The sequence below is a fragment of the Prenolepis imparis genome, unplaced genomic scaffold, assembly GCF_030444845.1.
Source record: "Prenolepis imparis isolate NDT839.2.m4 unplaced genomic scaffold, iyPreImpa1.0 SCAF_14, whole genome shotgun sequence".
NCBI lineage: Eukaryota > Metazoa > Arthropoda > Insecta > Hymenoptera > Formicidae > Prenolepis > Prenolepis imparis.
This window is the reverse complement of record NW_028141172.1, coordinates 230,854-254,475: the sequence shown is the minus strand read 5'-3', so window position 1 is coordinate 254,475 and position 23,622 is coordinate 230,854. Positions and strand designations below refer to the sequence as shown.

The 23,622-nt window shown below is 37.3% G+C and overlaps 2 protein-coding genes across 10 annotated transcripts in view; one reads left to right on the top strand and one right to left on the bottom strand.

Annotated features, from left to right (window-relative positions):
- The window catches only part of LOC145945730 (uncharacterized), a 262,355-nt gene that overhangs the window by 101,692 nt on the left and 137,041 nt on the right, over positions 1 to 23,622 (bottom strand). For all 6 annotated transcript variants that reach the window (XM_083054894.1, XM_083054893.1, XM_083054898.1 and 3 more), the window contains 2 exons: positions 22,078 to 22,341; positions 21,895 to 21,938 (listed from right to left, as the gene is read on the bottom strand). In XM_083054894.1, the coding sequence (XP_082911020.1) occupies positions 22,136 to 22,341 (206 nt within the window). In that variant the 3' untranslated portion in view covers positions 21,895 to 21,938; positions 22,078 to 22,135. The remainder of the gene's footprint in view (positions 1 to 21,894; positions 21,939 to 22,077; positions 22,342 to 23,622) is intronic.
- The window catches only part of LOC145945724 (uncharacterized), a 79,439-nt gene that overhangs the window by 44,628 nt on the left and 11,189 nt on the right, over positions 1 to 23,622 (top strand). For 2 of the 4 annotated variants that reach the window (XM_083054883.1, XM_083054881.1), the window contains 3 exons: positions 4,380 to 4,452; positions 18,622 to 18,645; positions 19,722 to 19,837. In XM_083054883.1, the coding sequence (XP_082911009.1) occupies positions 4,380 to 4,452; positions 18,622 to 18,645; positions 19,722 to 19,836 (212 nt within the window). In that variant the 3' untranslated portion in view covers position 19,837. The remainder of the gene's footprint in view (positions 1 to 4,379; positions 4,453 to 18,621; positions 18,646 to 19,721; positions 19,838 to 23,622) is intronic. The other 2 variants (XM_083054880.1, XM_083054879.1) reach the window with 1 other exon arrangement.

Sequence of the window (23,622 nt, the reverse complement as noted above, 5' to 3'; positions counted from 1 at the left end):
GCTCGCGCGCCGCTCGACGTCCCAACCCCTTTGGATGCACCGGGGCCTCCTCGTCTCTCCTCTCCCTAGTCCCCCTTCGCTTTTCTCTATCCGCGACCGACCGACCACTTTGCCGCTTTATAGAGTATGCGATGCGGATGCGAGCCATGAAACGAATTCGGGCGTCGCTTAAGGAAAAAAGAGGATAACGCCGAACAGGTGGTTCCGTCAAAGGTAATCGACTCTTTCTCTCTCTTTTTCTCTCGTTGAGTCCGATCGGATTCGATAATGGCGCGCGAGGGAGAATTCCTGTCAGCATGGGCTAGATAGAGATGGAGATAGATGGGAAAAGGGTGTAATAATGACGTTTCTCTTTTCCCGCGATCCTCTTTTCCCGTTGCGAGAAAAGACTTGGTCGATGATCGCGTCCCGATATTGACTTCGATACTTGTGTGTGTTTTCGGAATTTCTCCGGTTTCGAAATTCTAGGCAAATCATAAAAGCTTGAATTTTACATGGGCACGATTTTTGAATCCTTGAAATTCGCAAAAATACGCTCGGTTCTTATTCTTACAGACGCAGTTCTTGTATAATTCTTGGAACCTCGAGAATCTTTTCGAATGTAGCAATCAATTAGAAAGTAATTTCTTGTGAAAAGAATTTTTCTTAAATTTCTTTTATACGAGTTAAAAAGAGACTTTTCTAAATTTCTTCTAAGAAATTGACGAATTAAAGGAATACTATAGTATATAAAAGTTTTTTCTTTAAACTACATCTAACTTTTCTGCATTTAAAATCAGCCACATGAATAATCATCAATCTTTTTATCTAAATCGATTATAAAAGACATTACGGAAAATTTTCAAAAAGCTCTCGATAATCAAGAGGCATTTTTATTTTTCATAATATTCATATTTGCTACGAAGAATAAATATCTTTGCAAAGAATTTAATACGATCAATTAAAATACAGACGGATGCATCGAACTAATCGCTATCTTTTCACCATTCTGGAATGACATTTCTTCTTCGCTGAGATATTTTTGCCGAAATGCTGAAACGGCAAAATGACGACTGTAATCATACGAGATCGAATCGCGAGTGATGGACGCGAAGCTTGATTTTTTTATTCCTTTCCCGGACGGAAATAATCGGGTCGCGCGTCGCGCGAGCAAAGAAAGAACTCTGAAAAATAGTCTCAACTTCTTATTCCATCTATTTTTTCCTTCTATTCCGTACTTCTTCCCCTCCCCTTTCCCCGTCGTATTTTCGACTCGTAAAATGACAAGAATGACGGACACTCGGTTTGTTTGCGTCGCTCGACTCGACGACGCGAGTTTTATTACGCAGACAAAAATCGGTCGCGGTTCAATAAACAGTCGGCGGCGGCGAATTTTAATTAACAATTCGACCAAGGGACATTAATTTTGCAGTTAATTAAAATACCGTCGGCTCTATTGAATGCGGCATCGAAGATGTACAATTCGAAACTTGAAAAGGTTCCGTTACATCGCGTTACATTCGTCACGACAATGTTCTTCAAACAAAAGTATAGGATTACGAATGGAATCAAATATATTCCTATTGTGTGTGTGTGTGTGTTTAGAATAAAATATTTAAAAAGAGACATCTCACGATTACGACGCCCAAGTGTCGTCAAATTGATTAAAAAATGGATTAAATATGAATGGATGAATTAATGCGTGCGTGTATATATTAAACTTGATTATACGATTAAATATGCCACATTAATTTTCTTACTTAATTTTCATTATTTTAATTATTCGTATTTCTTCATACAAACAGATTATACATATGTACATGTATACATATATATAGATTATATGTATAAAAAATAATATTAAAATGTATGTAAAAACGAGATAACTTTTTCTTTAATATTTTTAATACTATGATATAATTTTTTTAATAAGAAAGATTAAGACACGATATATCGATTTGACTCACGATTCGATAATACCTCGGGCGACTAATCGGGCATGGAGCAAGTTCCAAAAAAGCTTCCCGATCGCTCGAATCTCCGCTTCCACATCCCTTCCATCTTTTTTTAATCGTTCGTCTCGCAGTAAAATAAAAAAAAAAGAGAGAGAAACGACGACGAATGCAGACGAGCGGAAAATATATCGGCTGCAAGTGCATCCCGCGCGTCCTGTGTCGATGGACGCGCGCGCAGGACGAGGACGAGGACGACGACGAGGACGAGCACGAATCGTCGGCCCCCGACAGAGATATTCAGCTCTTTTTATTCCCGTTTACGTCCGTTTACGTCCCCCGATCGCTTTTCGCGTGGACTAAATACGGGCATGCATCGACAACGCCCGGTATATATGTGTGCGTACATCACATACATACACATACGCACGCACACACACATGCACACACGCATATGCGCTCCCCGCACATCCTGTCGTAGAAAAGCGTATAACGATTTTCTTTTCAGGACTATAGAAAGGCCGGACGTCCTCGAGTGTCCGGCGAAAAAATTTTATTTCGACAATCATAGTTTGAGATAATAATTAAGTGCTCGTTAATAATTAAGTGCTAATTTGTAGAAGTTTCTCTAACAAGAAACCCCGTGGATCTTCGAAGACCGACCGGAAAGAAGCGCTTGCGAATCCCCGAATCCTCGAATCTTTCAGTTTTGGGATTTTCGAGAATTCTTGGATTTTCAAGTATTCAAATTTTTTTTTTCAATTATATCAAGTTCTTGGAATCTCAAATCCGCGGATCCTTTCTCGGGATCCCCGGATCGTCGGATACCAGGTTCTCGAGCCTCGGAACTCTTCTTAGATTGGCGCGGATCGTCGGATCCCGCTAGAGAGCCAAGAGGATGCGGCCATCAAGATCAAGAGCTTGACCGATCGAACCGGACAGATCAGATTAGAGAGGACTCTTGAATTCTCTCTGCTTTCGCGAATGGCGGCCGCTCGCTTCGGCTCATTGATTTCGTTTCGAATTTAGAGTGGACTTCTACCGTAGTTTGGTACCCGAGGCAAGAGAGCGACGGGGGCCACTTGATTTTACGTTTCTCGCTCTCCGATCAACGCGACCTGTTCTTCTTTATCTCAATGGCGAGCAGATTTAATGCTCCCCTATCAGCAATCCTTGCGATTTCTCTTTCGCCACCATTTTCCTAGTCCCTTTGCTTTCCTCGCAGAGGAAAAGAAACGGGAAAAACAAAAAAAAACACAAATACGGAAAGCGACGTCGAAATACCGCGGTTTAAGGAGTACAACCGCGATACGGTCAGACGAAAAGAAAGGAGTCGCGGCCGCCTTACGGTCAGACGTGAAATCAGGAGTTAGAATCGTGTTCGATCAGACATGGGATCGCACGCATAGTTTATTTATTTCGTGACTTATCTATCTATGGACACTAGAAAATTTTATAATTTTACAAAACATGAATTTACATTAATTAATCAAATCAAATTTCTAATCTTGTCTAAATTGGGAAAAATTTTCGCTCTTTTTCGCAATGCAAATTGCATAATTGTTATCGATCGTGATTATCGAGCCCGGTGTTTACCGTCGCTTTCTTTACCGGGTGGCGGAAGAGAACGCGAATGAAAAAATCGACGAGAAAGAGTTTGTGCGCGCCGCCTCGATCTAACAAAGACAGAGATGAAGTGAAAGATAGAGACAAAGTGTCTAAAGTAAAGTAGAAAGAGAGCAAAGGAGAGTGCAAAACAGAAAAGAGAAAGCGGCAACGGGAGAAATGGCGACTAGAGAGAAAGAGAGAGAGAATGTGTGTGTAAGTGAAAGAATCACTGTCAGACAATTAAGTCGGAATCTAAATCGATCCCCTCCTCTTACCCCTAGAGAATCCGAAGAATTTTACTCTGTAATTTTTTGACGGTACAGCAATAACAGATAATTCAATAAAATGTTTATAATGTGTTTCTATTTTTCTAATACTTTATCAGTAAACATTCTTATAAAAACATTTAAGTTAATTTTCAATTTGATATCACAAAAGTAAGTTCTTTTAAGGCACGCCACTTAATTATCCGACAGCGCTTCTTCGTGAATCTGGTTGAATTAACTCTAACAAAGGCAACAAAAGAGAATGAAAGAGAGAGAGAGAGAGAGAGAGAGAGAGAGAGAGAGAGAGAGAGAGAGAGAGAGAGAGAGAGAGAGAGAGAGAGAGAGAATGAGAAGGCGATAAAGAAAAATGGAACGAAATATCACGAATTGAGAGAGAGAGAGAGAGAGAGAGAGAGAGAGAGAGAGAGAGAGAGAGAGAGAGAGAGAGAGAGAAAGTGAGTGAGAGAGAGAGAGAGAAAGAGAAAAAGAGGAAAGTCGTCCTTCCCGTTTCTCGTCATCTCGTCGAAGGCCGTCGTCCGTCCCTGACCCTACCAAAGTGTGTTTTGCATTGCAGACTACCAGATGCGCAATGTTAACGTGAGATCGGTCAACTCTAAACGAAGGAAAACACCCTCCTCTTCCTGCTTGTGAGTCTCTCAGTTTCGGTGTTTCGTAAAATAATTCCACCTATGATAACCACACATGTTTCTGAAACCAGATTACTATGACATTGTTGTAATGGTTCGAGACATACATTGACCCCCCTATAATCTTTGTCTTTATCTATTACACATATAATACACACACATACACATACATAACACATACATTCGCGAACGAAAACGCGCGTGAATAGAAAGGAGTTGTTTTTACAGTCTTGAAATCTCTTTCATTTTCGCATCTCGATATTACATTTTTTAAATTTTTTATTGCTTTTCTTGGCAAATCATTCCTTAAAGTGTCAAGCAAAAATGAAGTATATTTCTAAGAAAATCAAAATCAAAACTTTGTTTTATTGAGAGTCGATTCTATCGCAACGCGATAGTAATGTCAGGGAAAATAAAATTTGTTGATAAACGCGTTACATTTGCTTCAAACAGAAAATTGATTCTCGATAAAACACAATTCCGCATAATTGAATATTGCTTTTTAAAAACAAAAAAAAAGATCAATACCATCTTTATTTTTTGAGAAATTTAAACTTCTTTCTGTTCACGCAATGACAATTTGCCGATGACATTTAACACGACTTGCCTTTGCGTTTTTGGTTCAGTCAATTCGTTCCCTATTGATTCGCCCTGCCCCTATCCTAGATATCACCCAGCTGAGCCCTTTCGTCAATTGCTTTCGATTGACTGACTGGTGGATGAAAAGATCGATCAACTTCATGTGCATATGTACAGATATTATATGTCTACATTTTATAGGCGCAGCTTCTTCTTCTTCTTTCTGCCCCTTCAATTTCCATCGTTTGTTTTCTCTTTCTCTCGCATTTATGTTTATCTTCGACTTCCATGCAGCCGCCGCTCGAGCGAGGCGAGAATTGGAGGGAAAAGGAAATTGAAATCGGAAAATGATCATTTTCGAAAGAAAAAAAAAATTGTCTTTTCGATGAATTCTCGATTATAAAAAGCCAGGGCGAGAAAAATGACGCCATGTCGCGACACCGACGCAGACGTACGCTGCGTCGTTGTCGTCCACGCGATTTTTCCTCGCGTGCATGCGCGCGCGATCGATTGTATCAAAGGGATCAAAGTCGCTGAGAAAGTCGCGCTCGGTGCCGGAAGTCGTGCCCGGAAGTTGACGGGTGTCCCGCGACCGCAGGCCTCGGTCGCGCGACATCTTCCTTCGGCACGTCCTCTGCGACGCGATTTTCCCCCCGGCCTCGCCCCCTTTTCTTGCAAGAAAAAGCAACAATGATGTGGAAGTATCTTTAATATTCTAAGAGAAAATTTAGCATCTGAAGGATGTTCCACCATTGTCGGCTATTGTTGCACATTGACAAAATTATCGTTCAATCAGATTTTCATTTAGTCCATCTTTGTCAAAATTATTCGAATCGAGAATATCGAGAATGCATCAAAATAGACGGATAGATGTGCAAGGTGCAGCCTCTCGCGCGCGGGAGGATTAAAGATTAATAATAGAAATAACGTGCGGCACAAACGGAACACGGAACGAGCGAGCAATGGCGGGCTGCATTTATATATTATGACTGAGTTCTGTTTGTTGATTTAGCTGTGCGACCAGCATCGACAGCTCTCGAAAAGGCAAGCAAATCTCACAGGAGGGTGGGAGAGACATACATACAAACATACATACAAATGAATAATATCCATGCACGCTCGCTGTACCTGTATGAGAACCGTATATATATACGTATATATATATACATATATATGTATATATATATATATATGTATGTGTGTATATACATATATATATACATATATACACGTGATATATTATGGCCTTTATATACCCATATATATTCGCCTACATATATTATATATATATATCGTATCTTGCTGCTGCTTCTTTAAACGTAAGCCTTAGATTAAAAAAAAAAAAATTAAAAAAAAAACAGACATGTTACATACAACTAACATCTACACCATCCTTACCACAATAACACAACAACGATTCAGTCGTATGTATATGTGACTGACTACAAAGAAATTCTGAAAACAAGAATACTAGACAAATGACACGTACGGAGGCATTTTATTGAGAAGCCGCTCGAGTCGCTGTTGTTGGACTGATGGAAAAGATTGAGAAAGAAAAGAAAAAAAACGGGGAAGAAGGGAAAGGCCGAGGAATGAAAAAAGAAGAGGGAGAATAATAGAAATCGTATTCCAAATTGAATCGACAATGACTAGCAATTCCTGACTCCTTAACTGGCGTAAACATTTTCTCGCATTGTCAGTTTGATATTTTCATAAATTAACGAAATAATTAAAATGAAGCTATAATTATAATAATCATAAACGTATTATTTGAGAAACTGTAAGACAGATTATTCATTAATCTGAATCACTTACAGTTTCCCATTATGGAAGACATAAATAAAGCCGATTAAAATTTAAAATACCAAAAAGATCCAGTTAAGGAGTTAATCTATGCCCACGAGATTCAGCGTTCGCGATTCTTGCGGGTAACCTCGTCACTACCAAGCAGCCACACTCTAAATTCGAAACTAAATATGCGAATCGGAAGAGAGACTACGACAAAAAAATATAAGAGAGAAAGAGAAAGAAAGAGAGAGAGAGAGAATGAAAGAGAGAAAGGAGAGATTACACGCAGCAAATCACTCGACGATCGGATTGATCCGACTTTGACGTGGACACGATCGCTCGTGTCACAGGGGCGTGAAATGTCCACCTGTCATTGGCAGGGCTGTTTCTTGGTCACTTTGCGCGGCCGATCTTCGATTAATGTTTTTGCAGAATTTTCCCTGTCCGAAAATTAAGTTTGTTCTTCATAAAACAAGCCTCGAAATGCTTATCGGAATAACCCTGCAAATGACACCGGAAGTAGGTGGTATTGGCTATTGATGATGTCTCAATGAGATTAAATATGTACCATCCTTTCTCGGATAATCTATATTTACTTGTCCGATCGCGAATTATTAATCATTACATCGCTTTACTTGGCTTCACAAGTTTGTGAACACATATCGAAAAAGTTGTCACACTGATTCGAGCAGAATTGTCATTTAAAAATTTAATAAATTATTTCGAATATCACATTGTAAATTACAGATATTTATAATAAAGGACAGTAAATTTTTCCATTTTTCTTTAACAATATAAAACTAAATTAATCAGAAATTAATAATAAGTAAAGATTAATATAAATAATTTTCCATTATTATACATTTATTCTCCAGTCGATTAAAACGAGAACATCGAGAACACGAGTCAGACAATGCCACCTACGTAAAAACCTCACGCGAGAAAAGAAAATTTTAGTTTCTTCTCGTACAAGTTTTCTTTTCGTAGAAACAAATGCTCTTCCATTCCGCAAAGAAACGATTTATTTCCTTCCTTAGAAAACAATCCTCGAAAATTGCGCACATGTTTATCGGCAACGGCAAATAATTAAGTTAATGACGTGCCCACTGAATGATGTAACGCGGCAAATGGCGTATTGAATAATTACCGTGACCTATGAGAAAACCGAATTGATCGTAACGCTCGCTGTTAATTGGTTTCCGCGTCCTATTAATTTTTAACGCCTCGTAACCATAATTGCTGTTTACCGGGTTTATCATTTCTGCATCGCGAAATTCTGACGTGCATGAAACATATCTTGCATATTATATCTTTTCTAAAGATATTAAAAAGATTAATACTATATACATTTATTTATTTCTCTTTTATTTGTTTTAAATTAAATTATAGATATTATTTTGGTGTCACATAAAGATAGGACAAGAAAGATAGGATTATATTCTAATTAACATGATAAAAAAAATGAAAAACGCGTTATAATTTTCACTTTATACTCTTATGACTTTTCTGGCACATCGGCGACTTTCTAAACGAATTTGTCTATAACGCGGAGCGATTGCGTTTTTTTTTTTTTTTTTGCAGCATGGAAGACAAGTCAGTTTACACGATGATGATGTACGATTGTCGATGTATTTCAAGCAACCGCTCATGAGATTACAACAAAACGCGCAACATAATAATTGTATTGGTTTGCCGATAAGTAACGCGCTGATTTCTAGTTTCATTTACAATGAGATTAATCGTATCCGTTGATTTCGGCCAGCGCTTTCTGACAACGGTTGTCCAAATAAAACAGACTAATGAAACGCGACTCTACCAACACGACACGATGACATAAAACGATGATTGTATCTTCTTTTTCTTTTGTATTCTTCTTTTTGTCACAATTTCAATGACAGGTAAAATTTGGGTTATTCGAGTTTTGAGACCACGATTCGCGAAAATAGAAAACATTAATTTATATCAATTACGTAACATTGAATGTTTGTGAAAGAAAAAATGAGAAATTGCCACCGGAGAAAATATCGCGCGAATACACATATATTATTTAGTTTTATGATATATTTAAAAAATACCAAACTAGCAAACATGTGTGATGATATTTAAGATTCTTTCATATTTTCAATAAAGAAAACCGATTTGTAGAATGTGAAATGCAGGATAATCTCTCCGTGATGAATGACGATGAATGAGATTTGCTATCACGATTCAGACGAATTGACGTTTTTTAGCCCCGACAGTCACGATCATATTCTAGGAAGGTTACGATCGATCCCGTCATCCATATGTTCATTCGATCAGAAGTAAGCACGAAGTCACGCTGGGATACACACATACATACATGCACAATGCACACATATACATGATACACATGTATGTACATCAAAAGATAGGCATACAAAATTCTAAACTTCACTTTCAAAAGAGATATTTCATTAATTTGCCGCTATTTAATACACAAAAACCATTCGCGCGCGCACAGCAGAAGTTATTCAAAGTTTGAAAATTATTCGGAAAGAATTGGCTGAAATTGTAAAAGCAAACTTTCTTCGACAAGATTTTAAATCCATAAATTGCGCGCGCGCACGCACACACACGTCAAAGAGAGGAAAGAATGTTCTATCTGTACAAAAACACTTGCTCCGCAAAATTGAAATACATCGGCAAAGAGAATCCCCGAAACACCCCTAGGATCACCTTTCACGATTCGCTATAAATTTATAAACGCTTTTATTCTAGGACGCCAAAGTGTGTCGATTTTTTAAGTATTAAATATATATAATTTCCCTGTATAGATTGATCGATCTAACTTTTAACGATAATGTCGCTATCGTTACGTGTCATTGCGCACATATATCGACGTGTCAAAATACGACACGTAACGATAGCGACATTGTTGTTAAAAGTTGGAGATAATCGGCCTACTTATCAAACTTAATTATTTTAATGGCATTTTTGAGCAAAGAGCCAAGACCAAGAATCGCGAAAGGTGTACGTTTAGAATTTTATTTGTTTGAGGAAGAGAGAGGGAGAGTGCTTACGGAGTAAAGGAGGAATAAAGAGAGATTGAAAGCAAAAAGAGGGGGGACGAATACGGTCGGTCAGTCGGTCTTTCGGAGGAAAAGAGAGAGATGAGAATTTCTCAATAAAACGCCACCGGGCTATCAGTTATATATCAGTTATATATATATCTTTATCTATATATTTAAATATATATATATATTATATATTAGTATATATATATATATATACTGCATGGCTGAATATACATATTATATTACGTAATTCACAGAATGACTCTAACAAAGGTTTTTCCCCTTCGTTTTGCGTCTTCGAGTCTATTCGCCGCTCCCCGATGCATCGGGAAAAAATGCAAAATGCATCGGTCGAATTCGAATTCGAATTCAGAAAAAATGAGCGTAAATATATTGAATAAAAAGCAGGGTTATAGTCGGGTAAATTCACAAAACACGGGAGGGGTCGTGGCGCGTGAGTCGCACGCCACCAGGGTGTCCCTGAATAAAAATAACTCCATTACGAGCCGCTGTGACTCTGCAACATACACGAATGACCCGAGGTGTCCGAGAGGCAATTTATTTAACGAGTCCGCGAGATATTATTCGAAACACACACAATGCGATATTTCCAACTGTCAACCCTCCTTTGTTTTTCTAACGCGCGTACATTAACGCGATTGTCGGCAAAACTCAAATCTCTAAAGAAACTTTTGCAAGCAACAAATAAATTAATTTCTTATATTAATTCGTGTTAAATTAAGAGACATTCTTTTTACACGCGAAACATATCTTTTCTCTTTTTTTCTTTTTTTTTTTTTCTCACATCAACAGCGCGCACTATCGTACAATATTTTGTAAGACCCTCGAAGAAACACCCTCGTGGGCCGCCCGATTCCTCTCGTGCGAATCCGACGACGGCGGTAGGAAAGTTTGTTTGTTACGTGCAACGGCATGGAAACGAGGACGGGAAACGCGAGCGCGCAGTGACGACACGCTTTATACACGTGGAGAGCGCCGGCGCCCTCGTTTCCGGTGCCCTTCTCTGTCTCTCGCGTCTTTGTCCCTAGAAACACGACACGAAGACGTATACACGGGGAAAAGTGATCTTTAGACGAACTGCCGGCTACGCCAAACGTCGACGAGCTTCACTGTCTCGGCGGAACGTCTGATGACCTTAATAGATTCTAGTCCTGGAAGACCATTTGCCGGAAATGCGAATGTTTTATATTAAAAATATTTTCAAAAGCAGTCACGATGATAAAATATTCAGTATGTATAATATTCGATTTCTCGATAATTTGATATTTGTTTGAACGATAACGATAATAGAAGGAGAGACGATATATTTCTGCTAGAAAAATATCTCGTCCTCGAGAGAGAGAGAAAGAGAGAGAGAAAGAAAGAGAGATTAAAAGCCAGGATTAGAAAAGAATCGACAGGCTAGCGAAGATTTGTCGGCGCGTGGTGTGAAAATGCGATGTCTCGATAGACGCGAGCATCTTGCTGCGTGCAGAACAACCCTCGCCCCATCATCCCCACGATTAGTAACTAGCTGTTACTAAGAGTTACCAACCCTATTTAGCTGTTAAATGGATTGACAAATAGCCTACCCGCCAGGTAGTACCTGCTCGCCCCACAGTCCCCCTTTTGCTCAACCCTGAAAACCAGCCCCCCAGTAATATATAGTCGAAACCTTTTAACAAGACAGAGCATGAATGTCGAAAAGAAGCTAAACACTAAACAATTCGCTCAACAAACTCGGCGCGTATATCATACAGCAATATAAAAACAAAATATATTATATATATATATATATGTTTTGAAATATTTTTTAATTTATAAATCTTTTTTTTAAATCGTCTTAAATCTATACACATGTTTATAAAAAATACAATAGAAATTGTTTATTACTTTATAAGAAACAATTTCTATTCTTTTAATGTATGAATTTAAGACGGTTAACGAAATTTAGCTTTTAAGGTCAACCCGAAATATACATAATGTTTAATTATATTTAGGTGCAATGACATGGTACATGTAAACGCACGTAAGTATTAACAACGTAATTATGTATTCTCGACGTTTCATGTATTTGTATATGTACGGGTCACGTTTAGCCAAGTTGTGATATTTGGCGTTTGAATTAGTGATCGACTTACGCGTTAATCCATAATCATCGGTATGATCATAAATGCATTCGACAGCATTAATCGCTTCATATGAACCAACGTCCGATACGTATGACAGAAGGCTTGACTCTTGATGGAATAATTTATAATCTTTTCACGACATACTTGAATGCTGTATCATATACGCGTCTCTCACGAACTACATATTATACCGAGTAAACTACAACAATAAACACAAAACATTTGCGAGTGTCGCGAAATTTGCCGCTGAAAACAAAACCAATTATCAATCACCGAATCGCTTGTCTCTAATTTACCGCGATTTCTCTTAGGCAGTCTATCTGCGTGCGTATGTGTGTATATGTGTGCGTTGCTATTTATTTCAGATCAGACCTGCGTAATAATCGTAAAACTGTCCGTTCCATTTTACTGATGAAATAGCTATATCGAATAAAAAATTATCAAAAATTGCATACAAAAATATTATCGTTACTGCAGATTCGAATATTTCAATTTCGTGATAATTGCCAAAAAAGAAACGTCTTTTTGGAAATTGTCAATTCTATTTCTTCGAGGAACAACAAAAAGAAATTAGAGAAGGACACGAAGGAGAAGGGAAAATTTGAGAGAGATACACGGGATAGAGAGGGTGCGGGGGAGACTGGAAGAGAAAAAGGAAAGGACAAGGATAGGGATATGAAATGGAACAGTACGAATATCGGCGGTGGGCGCGCGGGGCAATAAGCAATAAAATCAAATCGCCGCCATAAATCTCGACGAAGCGAGAAAACCCGAAAGAAGGCGGCTTCAACCGCGAACTTTCCATAGAATGCGAGCCTATCCAGCAAAACGACGGGACACTACGCGAACTCGTCAGATTCCTGACAAGTGACTCTTACCCTTGCGCGAAGACACAAAGAAAATTTTATTTTTTCAAGAATTAGATAATGTCACTTTGAAATTATTAATGAATAATTTAAAAAAAGCAATTTAGAAAATTAAAAGTTTTCAAAAAAGATGCATCTGCGTGTAAAAATGGCTTTTCATTATCACTGAAAAGTAGACTGTGCGTGTATTAAAAATAGAGACTGCTGAAAAATTCTGAAACTGTGACAGTTTTTTACAAAATTTCCAACTGTCAATCAAGAAAGAAAACACTACAATTTCGGTGTTTTTTTGTGATATTAAGATAGATGCATGTTGGTTTTTATTCTTCTTTTAAAAATTATGATAATGCGAGTCTTAATGACCAGTCTCCTGATCTACCTCTTGAGACAGTCGCTATTCTTTTCAGTTTAGTATCTGTTTTCAAGACACCCTGCATATAATCGAGGAACGGCCAGTAGCAAAATTGAAGGATGGGAAGCGCGCGCGTGCGTGTGTATTACTTTATTATATATATCAAAGGCTATTGGGGCCACGTGACGCCAACAGACGGGGTACCTCGCTCGGGAACGGGATCGCAATCATTCTTGAGTTATTCCAAACAGCGGCTCGAGTTCTCCGTTCTCGAGTATGTGGGTGAACGTGTCCACCTGACTTCAAGTAACAAACTCGATTTTGATTGAAGAACGAAGCAATCCGCGGGAGAGAGAGAAGGGGGAGGGGTGGCTGGCCTGACTACATTACCCCTTAGTATATTAGCCTTTATAAGGGCCGACGCGCGCGTCCCTCTTCTTGAATCAAGTGACTGTTGAAAAATTTTTCAATAACAAACTTTATATTTCTTAATAGTCATCATTTTAATAATTAAAAGTAATATTTAATAACGATAAACTGCTAATAGAGTAAAAATAATTTCTATCTATATTAATTTATTTTAAATATAATTTATATAAAATTTTAATAATTTATAATTTTTCGTTTCTTTTTAAATAAAAAAATTGACCAAATTTATATAAAAAATCCCCTTTTTCTTGTTACACAAAAACAACGCTTCGAGTCGTATTTTCTCGTTTGACCTAAATCCGCGATTGACGTTGCATTCAAAATTATCGAATGCACCGAGACCGAGAGAGTTTCTTGAGGATGCATTTTCTAGCGAGGTGCATTTTGTAACCTTTTGACCCACGTGGAGCTCGCTTGTCGTGGCGTTCTGTTCGAGCGAGCACCGTCTCTCTCTCCCAGCGCAGGCACAAAGCATCGGGAGCATCCCCGCCGCCACTTCCGCTTTTGTTACGTCCGTATGTAACGCACACACGGGAAGGCGCGATGCACATAGACAAATGCATCGTCGCCGACTTTGAACCACGTTCGATTAAGCCACATCGGCGTGCGCGCGCGCGCGCGTGCTCCATCAGATTTTTCACGCGGTCTGATTGGCTGCTGTTGCACGGGGCCGTTCGTCAAAGCGACCGCGTCGTTGACAAACTCATCCGATATATGTCGACCGCCCCCCAATCGTGGTACACCCTCGCTTTTATATTGTTTCCTTAATTCGCTCTGGCTCGCGGCTATTTTCTAAACTCATTCGCCGACATTGATTTTATTAATTAAATATATTTATTTTAATTAAATAGATGTTAGAATCTCTAACACACGCTTTAATTTGACGATTAACTACGGCGGTATATAGAATCTTCGTAAAAGTCGATGTCAGGAAAAATGCATTATTATTTCATTGAATAATAAATATCTCGGTAATTAATCTTTGTAATACGCGCAATATTAAGAAGATGGAAAGTTTAGATGAATTGAAATTCTCCACGTGTACATGTGTTTCGATTAAATTATCCATATAATTTTTCTTTGTACATTAAATACAAATATCTAATTTAAAAATTTGCAAAACTTTTATCTTGAAAATAATTTTATTAATTTTTAATATTTCGCAATATTTAATATAACAAAAAAATATTACATCACTGACAAGTGTGAAAAAAGATCAATTAAAAAAAAAGTTTAGAAATAATACAAATTATATATACATATACAATGTTATATAATACTATTGTAGTAATTTCAATATAAATATAAAGATATTTTCCACATCATCCGTGGTGCATTTTCCAAGCCTGTCTTTCCCCGTCACTGACGGTTTCTCGAAGTGCAAAGTGCAAAAGTAGTCGCTTGAATTATTTTCCGAAGAGTTCGTGTCGCGGCGACCGGCGCGTTAATGCTTTATCGCGCAAGGTAAATCAGGATGGTTTGACATTGGTGTTGTTTGACGCAATTCAAATTTTCACAAGGCATCGTCATGTGTCAGAGTTTCTCAACTATTAAAGTTTTCATAAACGGCGAGATTTATGCGAGCGTTGTAAACGCATGAGATATAAAATTGAGATGTTAAAAATAAGAAATATAAAATACTGAGATGTCTCACTTTCTTAAATGAGGCTAACGAATATGGACCGTATCTAAAAAATTTCGTGCAATTTTCAATCTCTCGACCGATTAGACGATATATATTAAAACGTCATGGAATTATCGGTTAAATTATAATTGCTAATAAGGCCAGAAATTGAATCAATCGAAATTATGTAAATATTCTGATTAATTATTACATTACTTAAACGCTAATTTAAAATATCGTTGGCACGTCTTTCCATTTAATTTGTTATAGATTTAAGAATGGCACGGTCACGATGAAGACTAACTTATATATTTTCATATCGCATTTCCCTATAGAATCGGTTCTCAATAATATGCGATAATTTGACAGAATCGACAACAGTCGTTTCCTCTCTTTAATTCTAATTTGTTGCCAATTTCCAATCACATTCACAGCTCTGCTAATACTTAATGTCCGCCAAAAATATATAATCTTTGATTAAAATGCTAAAATTGAAATTACGCTCGATACAACTGATTAAATCAAATAATTCGATCGCATTTATTGGATATATTTCGTGAATATCTCACTAGTTTTCTGTCAAATTAATCATCTTATTCTTAGATACAAATTTACATATACCTGTACGTATTAAAAATGATACACATATCTAAATAAATGAATTATAAAAATATAAAAAGTATCTTTTTGTTTCATTTTTCAATATATTGATATAACAATATAAGATAAGAAAAATTATCATATTATTGACTGCTAATATAAATAAAAATAAATGCAAAAAATATTTGAAATGATTCAAGTCACATGTTAGAGAAATAATTTATATATATAACATAAATGAATATTGAAACAAATATTTTTCAGAATAAAGAATGGAAAATTATTTCGATATCTAAAATATATCTATAGACACACTCGACGGAATATATTATCGTTTCGATGTAATAGATTTGTCATAATAATCAGATAAATAAATCGTCATCGATTGCCGGAAAAGGCGCACAAAGTGCCTCGTGGCTCCTACAAGTCGATCACCGATGATTCGCGATCTCCTCTCTCTCTCTCTCTCTCTCTCTCTCTCTCTCTCTCTCTCTCTCTCTCTTTCTCTTTCTCTCTCTTTGTTTTCCGCTCCCAAAGCTCCAAGCAATAATGAACGCGTCAATTTTCCATCTCGTCCCATCCGCTCGCTCTTACCGCTCTCTTCCCTTCCCTCTTTTACCGAAGCTGTCCCTATTTTTTCGTGCCATTTTTTTTGTCCAACCCCGCGCTCCTTTCACTCGTTATCGGCCCCGCTCGCTAATGGCACACGATTGCCTTTCGCGTTTATCCAGCGTTTCCGTCGCGTCCAGCGGTCTGTGGACCAGCCGCGACCTTTGCCCTCAGCGATCGTGTATGTCGGCGACACGCGCGAGCCCATCCTGACGTTTCATTTCTCGCGACGCGGATCGACATTCGCCTCCCCCGCGTCCTTTTCCGCCATCCGGTACGCCATATTGCAAAATTAACCCTTCACCACCGGCAGTAAAGGAAGGAAATTTCGCGTTTCTCTTATTTTCTCCACGACGTTTGTTCTCCGTCCGTTTTGTCGGATCGAGAGTCGCTCGACTGTACTACTCTCCCTTTCCACCGGCGAGGCTTACGTGAAACGCTAACGAAAATTATTTATTTATTTAAATACAAACGGAAGAAAAGGAGACACATCTCGAACAAAGCTGCCTCGAAAGGATTAAATCCCTGAATCAACTCGAGAGATTTTAAAGATGCAATAAAAGGCTCGGGCGTGAGAGCAAATGTATCTTAAATATATAACATTTCTCCAGCTCGATATCCCATCGCCATCGCGGGAAAATGGACGCGAGATGTAGCGAACGGGACAAAAAACCGTCAATCTCCCCCCTTTTTTTAATTTACATAATTGAAGAGGAGGAAAAGAAGTAGGAGGAGAGAGCGACGCGAAAAGTCGCGATTCATTTCCAATTTCGAACTAATTTTACGGTCAAATTGAAAACGACGCAGTGTCGTTATTATTATAACCGAAAGAGCGCCGCATATCGATCGGCAAGGGCCATTAAACTCGAAACGACAAAATATAGTTATTTCATAGATGAATGGAGGGCTATTGCGTTCGAATAGCTATTAACAATTTGGTGCGGCCTGGTGATCAATTATTATGTATTCATTTCTGTATGTGTATGTGTGTCTGTATGTGTATGTGTGTATATATGCGAGCGCATATGCGTATGTATGTACGTGGGCTGCAATTTAGGTCCGGGAGCACTTTTTTTCCGACGTCGCGTTTAATGCCAAGTCAACGATTCTTTTCGTATCGGTTACTTGCAAATTAATAGAAAAGCCGTCAGCTTCCCCTTAATTTGATTATAAGATACACCGAGCGGTGAAAAGCATGAATAAAATTGGTCATCGCCGATACCGGCAACTATATTTGTGCGCGTCGTTGAAGATCGCAATCGCGGTTGAATAACCCAGATCTACCTTAATTCCGCCAGCTATATAATAATAATAATAATAATAATAATAATAATAATAATAATAATAATAATAATAATAATAATGGACCGCGCGCGGATCGTCGAGATTTTTCTCTCGCGCACGTTTTTAAAGGAATATCCTTCTCTTTCGCTCGCCACCGCGACCCACCGAGGGATGAAAATTTGATTCGCGGCCGACTAATCAAGTCGCTTACACACCGTTACACGCTCTGACACGTCATATAAATAAAACGCCATCGAAAAAAAAGATATTGTATATTCATATATACATACATGTACATATATATTACGATCACAATAAAAAAAAACAACATTATTATTCTATTCTCATACAGAAAGACACAAGAAATTTACTCACAATATCGAAGGGACCCTCGTCTCCCTGAATTTTGTCGAATTCCGGAAGGCGCGGATCCTCGTATCCGATCCTGAGACTCGGAGGTTCGCCAGCCTCCGAGTCCCAGAGATCAACGAGATCCATCGCATCCCCCCCTCTCGCTCCATGCGAAAGAGAGAATGCGCATATGTGACACTTGCATCCGACCCCTTGCCCTTTTCGTAACCCCTTAGTGATATGTATGATTTTTATCAAGCCAACTAGTAGCTAAGAATTTAAGTTTTGGATTCGTGTGATGCTACTCAGTTCTTTTCTATCTTAATGACTTGTGTACATGCTACATTACGTAAACCTATATATATTCCTTTAATGTGTATCTGTCTTGAACGCGGAAACGAAGTGAGAAAAGAGACGGCAACGACCTGCCAAAAAAAATAGAAAAAAAATTAAAAAAAGGTCGTGCGACATCTAGCCATGTTCCTACTGACTAACATCGGTCTTTTTTTTCTGCTTTCAGCTGCACAGATTCCACAACGCGGAAGTAAGTACGATTAAATTACGTTTGAAAAACTAAAAAAAGAAAAAATCGCAACACTGCTTCTCATCCTCACCCCGCATCTCCTTCCACCCATCTTCCACCACCTCTTCTCTATTACTTTGCACCATTTTCGCTCCGTAATCGCGATTATCGTCGATCGGACCGTTTTAGGGGCGTAGCAAAAACATAGAGAATGTCTATACGACATGCCTTTCTGTCTTGTGAATAGACGAAAAAGCGCGGATTTGAAGACTTGATTAAACGGTCGACATAACGCGATTTCGATAATAGCGCTTCGGTTTTTATAATCGTAATTATTAATCCTAATTCTTAGATCTTGTAAAGTAAAAATAATTTTATTACGAAACATTATTATTATTATTATTATTTTTCGAAAGTTTCCATTTCTACTAAATTCTAAAATAGTTCAAAATTTTTGACAATTTGAAATATTTAATGCTGAAACGTTTAATGACTTTTAATAATATAGTCTTTGAATCTTTAGACTTATACATATATCCATAATTTTCGAAGCTCAAATTTCTTATCGGTTATTTTGATCTTATCCTCGAAAACTCAAGATGTCAATTTTCATCTCGTAACGAATAATTGATAAAATTAATTAATTTACATTTAATTGATAAAAACTACTTTGTTTCTTTAAATTTATAAATTTTGAATTTTTTCAGAGTTTAGATTTTCTGAATTGTTGGATACTATGATAAAATTCTCGAATCTAAAATCCATCAATTTTCATCTAATCACGAATAATGTGCATTTAATTGAAAAGACTACTTTGCCATGTAGAAATATCATTAGAAAGTGACGAAGCTAGACATTATTATCGATTTTAGTGCACAATTATCTCTCATTTCCCCTATGGAGACTCGAAAACCTTAAATACAGTCGATTCTATTATAAATATCAGCATGCAGTAGTATATTATAATAAAAATGAGAATATGCGCGTTTAAAATATTAATATATATACGTTTCTCGGTTTCTCGGAACACGCGCGCGAGTTTGGACGTATATGTGCATATATCACTGACGGATCTTGACGAATTCCTCTAATTTCAGCATGCAAGAGGAAAGACGAGATGGCGAGCCAGGCAGAACACCAACAGCCCGCCCCCAAGAAACCGCGGCTGGTTTTCACAGACCTTCAGCGCCGTACTCTACAGGCTATTTTTAAAGTGAGTACCCACACAAACACACACAATACATAACTTCTTACCCTCTTGTGATCGATAGTAATTGCCCTCTTTCCCTCTCAATGTGCACAGGCAAATGAATATTGAGAGAACCGCTATCGCCGCTTGTTAGCGGCGGCTAACTTTCGCGGTCGAAAGTGCGTATTGTGCACTCATCGCATTCGATTCGCGAGAAGACACCTGTCCAGCAACGACAAATGTTGTTTTTCTTAAAAGATAGATTCTATTCCAAGTAAATCTCGCACAGGAAATTGCATATATACGTAGACGATACATAATTATATATTTATACATCTTGTGTCTTTCAACGTTGTTATATAAATGTGAAATAAATTTAGTATGAGATGCTCTATTTGGATTTTCTAACATTTTTTTTAATCTTAAAATTTGCAACAATAATAAAGTAGTACTTTTAAAACACATGACGAGTCGAAACGTTACAAAGTGCGCATTAAAAGATTTAAGATTTTTATCTAAAATATTTTCGACGTTTATTGAACAAAAAATTTTTAATCCCATTAAACTTAGCATATAATACATTTCCTAGCTCTTTTAATACCTCACAATATATTTCAAGAAGAATTAAAACGCTTAAAAAAATTAAGATATCCCTTATAGATATGTAAAAAGAATTGACAAAACTTTTAGATAAGATGAGATAAGATGCATTAAAAACAACTGTTCGTACATATGTATATCTATCTAATCGTTTATGTTACCTATTAGCCTTGAAGATAAGTAGAGAAATAAATTTCGAGAGTAGTGCCTGTGTGCGAGTCTATTATTTTTAATTTAAAGAAAAGTAAATGGAGAGAGGGAGAATGTCTCTGGCGAGAAGCCGTGTTTTCACGTGAAGAAAAACACGTTCCCTCCGTGTGTCCTATAGATATCTGAAATTCAGTTGCGCGCGTCAACCGACAGCGCGCACTCCGCGCGACTATCGATCGGTCTTGAATAATTTCGCGGCCGGTTCTTTACTTATGCGCTTCGTATTCCAGTTCGCTGTTTGTAACGCCGTTGCCGTCGCCGCATTTCAAGAATGGCCATTGATATCATCCGTTTCCTCATTAACGTTCGTGAAAAAATTAGCACTGCCGAGAGTGCGTGTTTCCCGATTTCTTTTTTTCAAATATCACCGTAATTACGTCTCGATAACGAGAGACGTCGTCTCTGAATAAAGTAATATATGGATACGCGGAAAACTTTGACATTTTTATAATTTGGCGACACCGCAAAAATAGGAAATGTTTATTAAATGCATAGAATTAGATTCAATGCCGCGAAGAAAGTCAAACTGCTTAATATATTCATTTATATATATTAATATTGTAATTTCTTTTCCAAAGTTACATTTTCAAGAAAATATATTATTTCAATCCCTTTCTAAAAACGGCATGTTAAGTCGATTCTCACAAGTAATGTTGCTTTTCTTCCGCTTATTGGCTGTCTCAATTCGCGTTATGCGTTATATTCATAGTATCAAGAGGCTGTCATCGCAAGGGTTAGCAGTTTGACAGTTTGTTCAAAATAAAATTAAATAATATGTTTTAAATAATATGTTATAATACTTTAAACCTGATTAATATTTTTGACAGTTATCAGCTGATTTCTGTCAAAAAATATTAATCGCGGATAAAGTATTATAACATATTATATTATTTACAACATATTATTATAATTAAAATAATATTTTGTAAGTAATATAATATGTTATAATACTTTATCCGCGATTAATATTTTTTGACAGAAATCAGCTGATGACTATCAAAAATATTAATCGAGAGAGTTTAAAGTATTATAACATATTATTTAAAACATATTATTTTATTTCATTTTATTTTCAACAAACTGTCAAACTACTAACTTTCGCGACAGCCTCTCGATGCAGCGAATATAACGCACAATGTGAATCGAGACAGTCAATGAGCATCGCGGAAAAGATGCAACAATATTGCAAGAATGGACTTAACATGCATTTTTAAGAAAGGGATGTTATAATATTTTCTTATCTCGATCGAAATAAATAATTGCTCACTCACCGGTCCGTGCAATAGCGGAATTGTAGTACACAGCACACATTGATCTGAAAACAAAATATTCAAATTATGTATATACATGTGTGTGTGGGGGGGGGGGTGTATGTGTGTGTACAGGTGTTTTGAAAGTCTGGAAACGGTCGAATATCTCAATGTAGTTTAGAAAAAAATATTTTTAGGTTTTACCTCACAGTAGCCCTGCTGTCGCCCGATGCCTCCCCGGACCTCCTCCTCCTCTCTTAGTTCAGGTAGCACTCACGACATTCGCGAAAAAACGAATAATTACGATCGCCCGATACTTTACACGGCACTCCCGACGCGACGCGTGAATCGCACACGTATTTCGCATACATTGCGCAATGAGAAATAATAATGCGGAAACTATAATTGCACGAATCAACGTCCGTTCGACACTCGAGAATCTCGCGAGCAGCTTATCAGCAGTGCCACCTGTAACAAATAAAATAAAACATTACTATTTCAATTTTCATAACATATTATTATTTTAAAATTTAATTAACAAATTTTCGCTTTATTAATATTTTTTGACAGAAATCAACTGATTAAAGTGTTAATTTGCTAATTAATATATGATATAAATATGTTATAAAAATTAAAATAATAATATGTTTTAAATAATATAATATTTTTGACAATTATCAGCTGATTTCTGTCAAAAAATATTAATCAAGAACAAAGAATAATTATAAATTATAACATTATTTTCAACATATTACTATTTTAATTTTTTACCATATTATTATTTTAAAATTTAATTAGCAAATTAACGCTTTAATCAGCTAATTTCTGTGAAAAAATATTTTAATCGAGTTTAAACAAAATATGTTATTTTTTTATAAATATCATTCTTTTTAATATAAAATTGAAGAATGGCGCTTATGTTGTTCTAATATTACATAAAAAGGCCAAATTTTTCTCACGAGTGTTCAGAGAGCAGTTTACTTTGTCACGACAGTTATGAAATATCGAAATGTCCTTAAACAACTTTACTAAGAGAGCACAAATTACGGTTTAATGGACGCATCGTTTGTTATCGAAGAATTGAAAGATAACGTGGTATTTTCAATCCGCCAAATGCGGGGATCGATCGAATTCGATATGTAATCGGCTACATCGGTTACATTCGCGGCTATTACAACTATGATTACAATCAGCGCGGACGCATCGCGAAACAATGAAACGTGATAACTCGTTTCCGATGGCGATAAATTATCGTATAAATAGCGCGGCACGCGCGCGCGTTTGCGAAATTGCCTTTTCTGCGAAATCAACTTTTCTGCTTTGTCGCAAAACCGATTGCCTTTAGATCGAATAGAATTTTTTTTGCGCAATTGGGGGGAGAGATGCACGGAGAGTATTACTCTTAACGATCAATTTTTTCGGCACGCGTGTGCGTTTGTCGTCCGTATCAAATGTGATAAATCCTGACGAGTCGTTCGATCGGTCCGGATTATTGACGCGATATTTCATCGGACTCGGTAATTCAGGATACGATTTGCGGAATCGCGCGAGAATCTCGCGTTGCCCATATTACTCCGACGTTCTATTTCGTGAACATTTCGGTTAATGTCAATTAAGCCCGAACGAAAGAATGGCTTGATCGGATTAATTCAATCAAAAACAGCGATCGATCTCATTAAGAAGTCGCGGATAAATGGCACACTAAAACTTGCCATTAAATGCGCTCGACTGAAATAAGCGGATAAATTC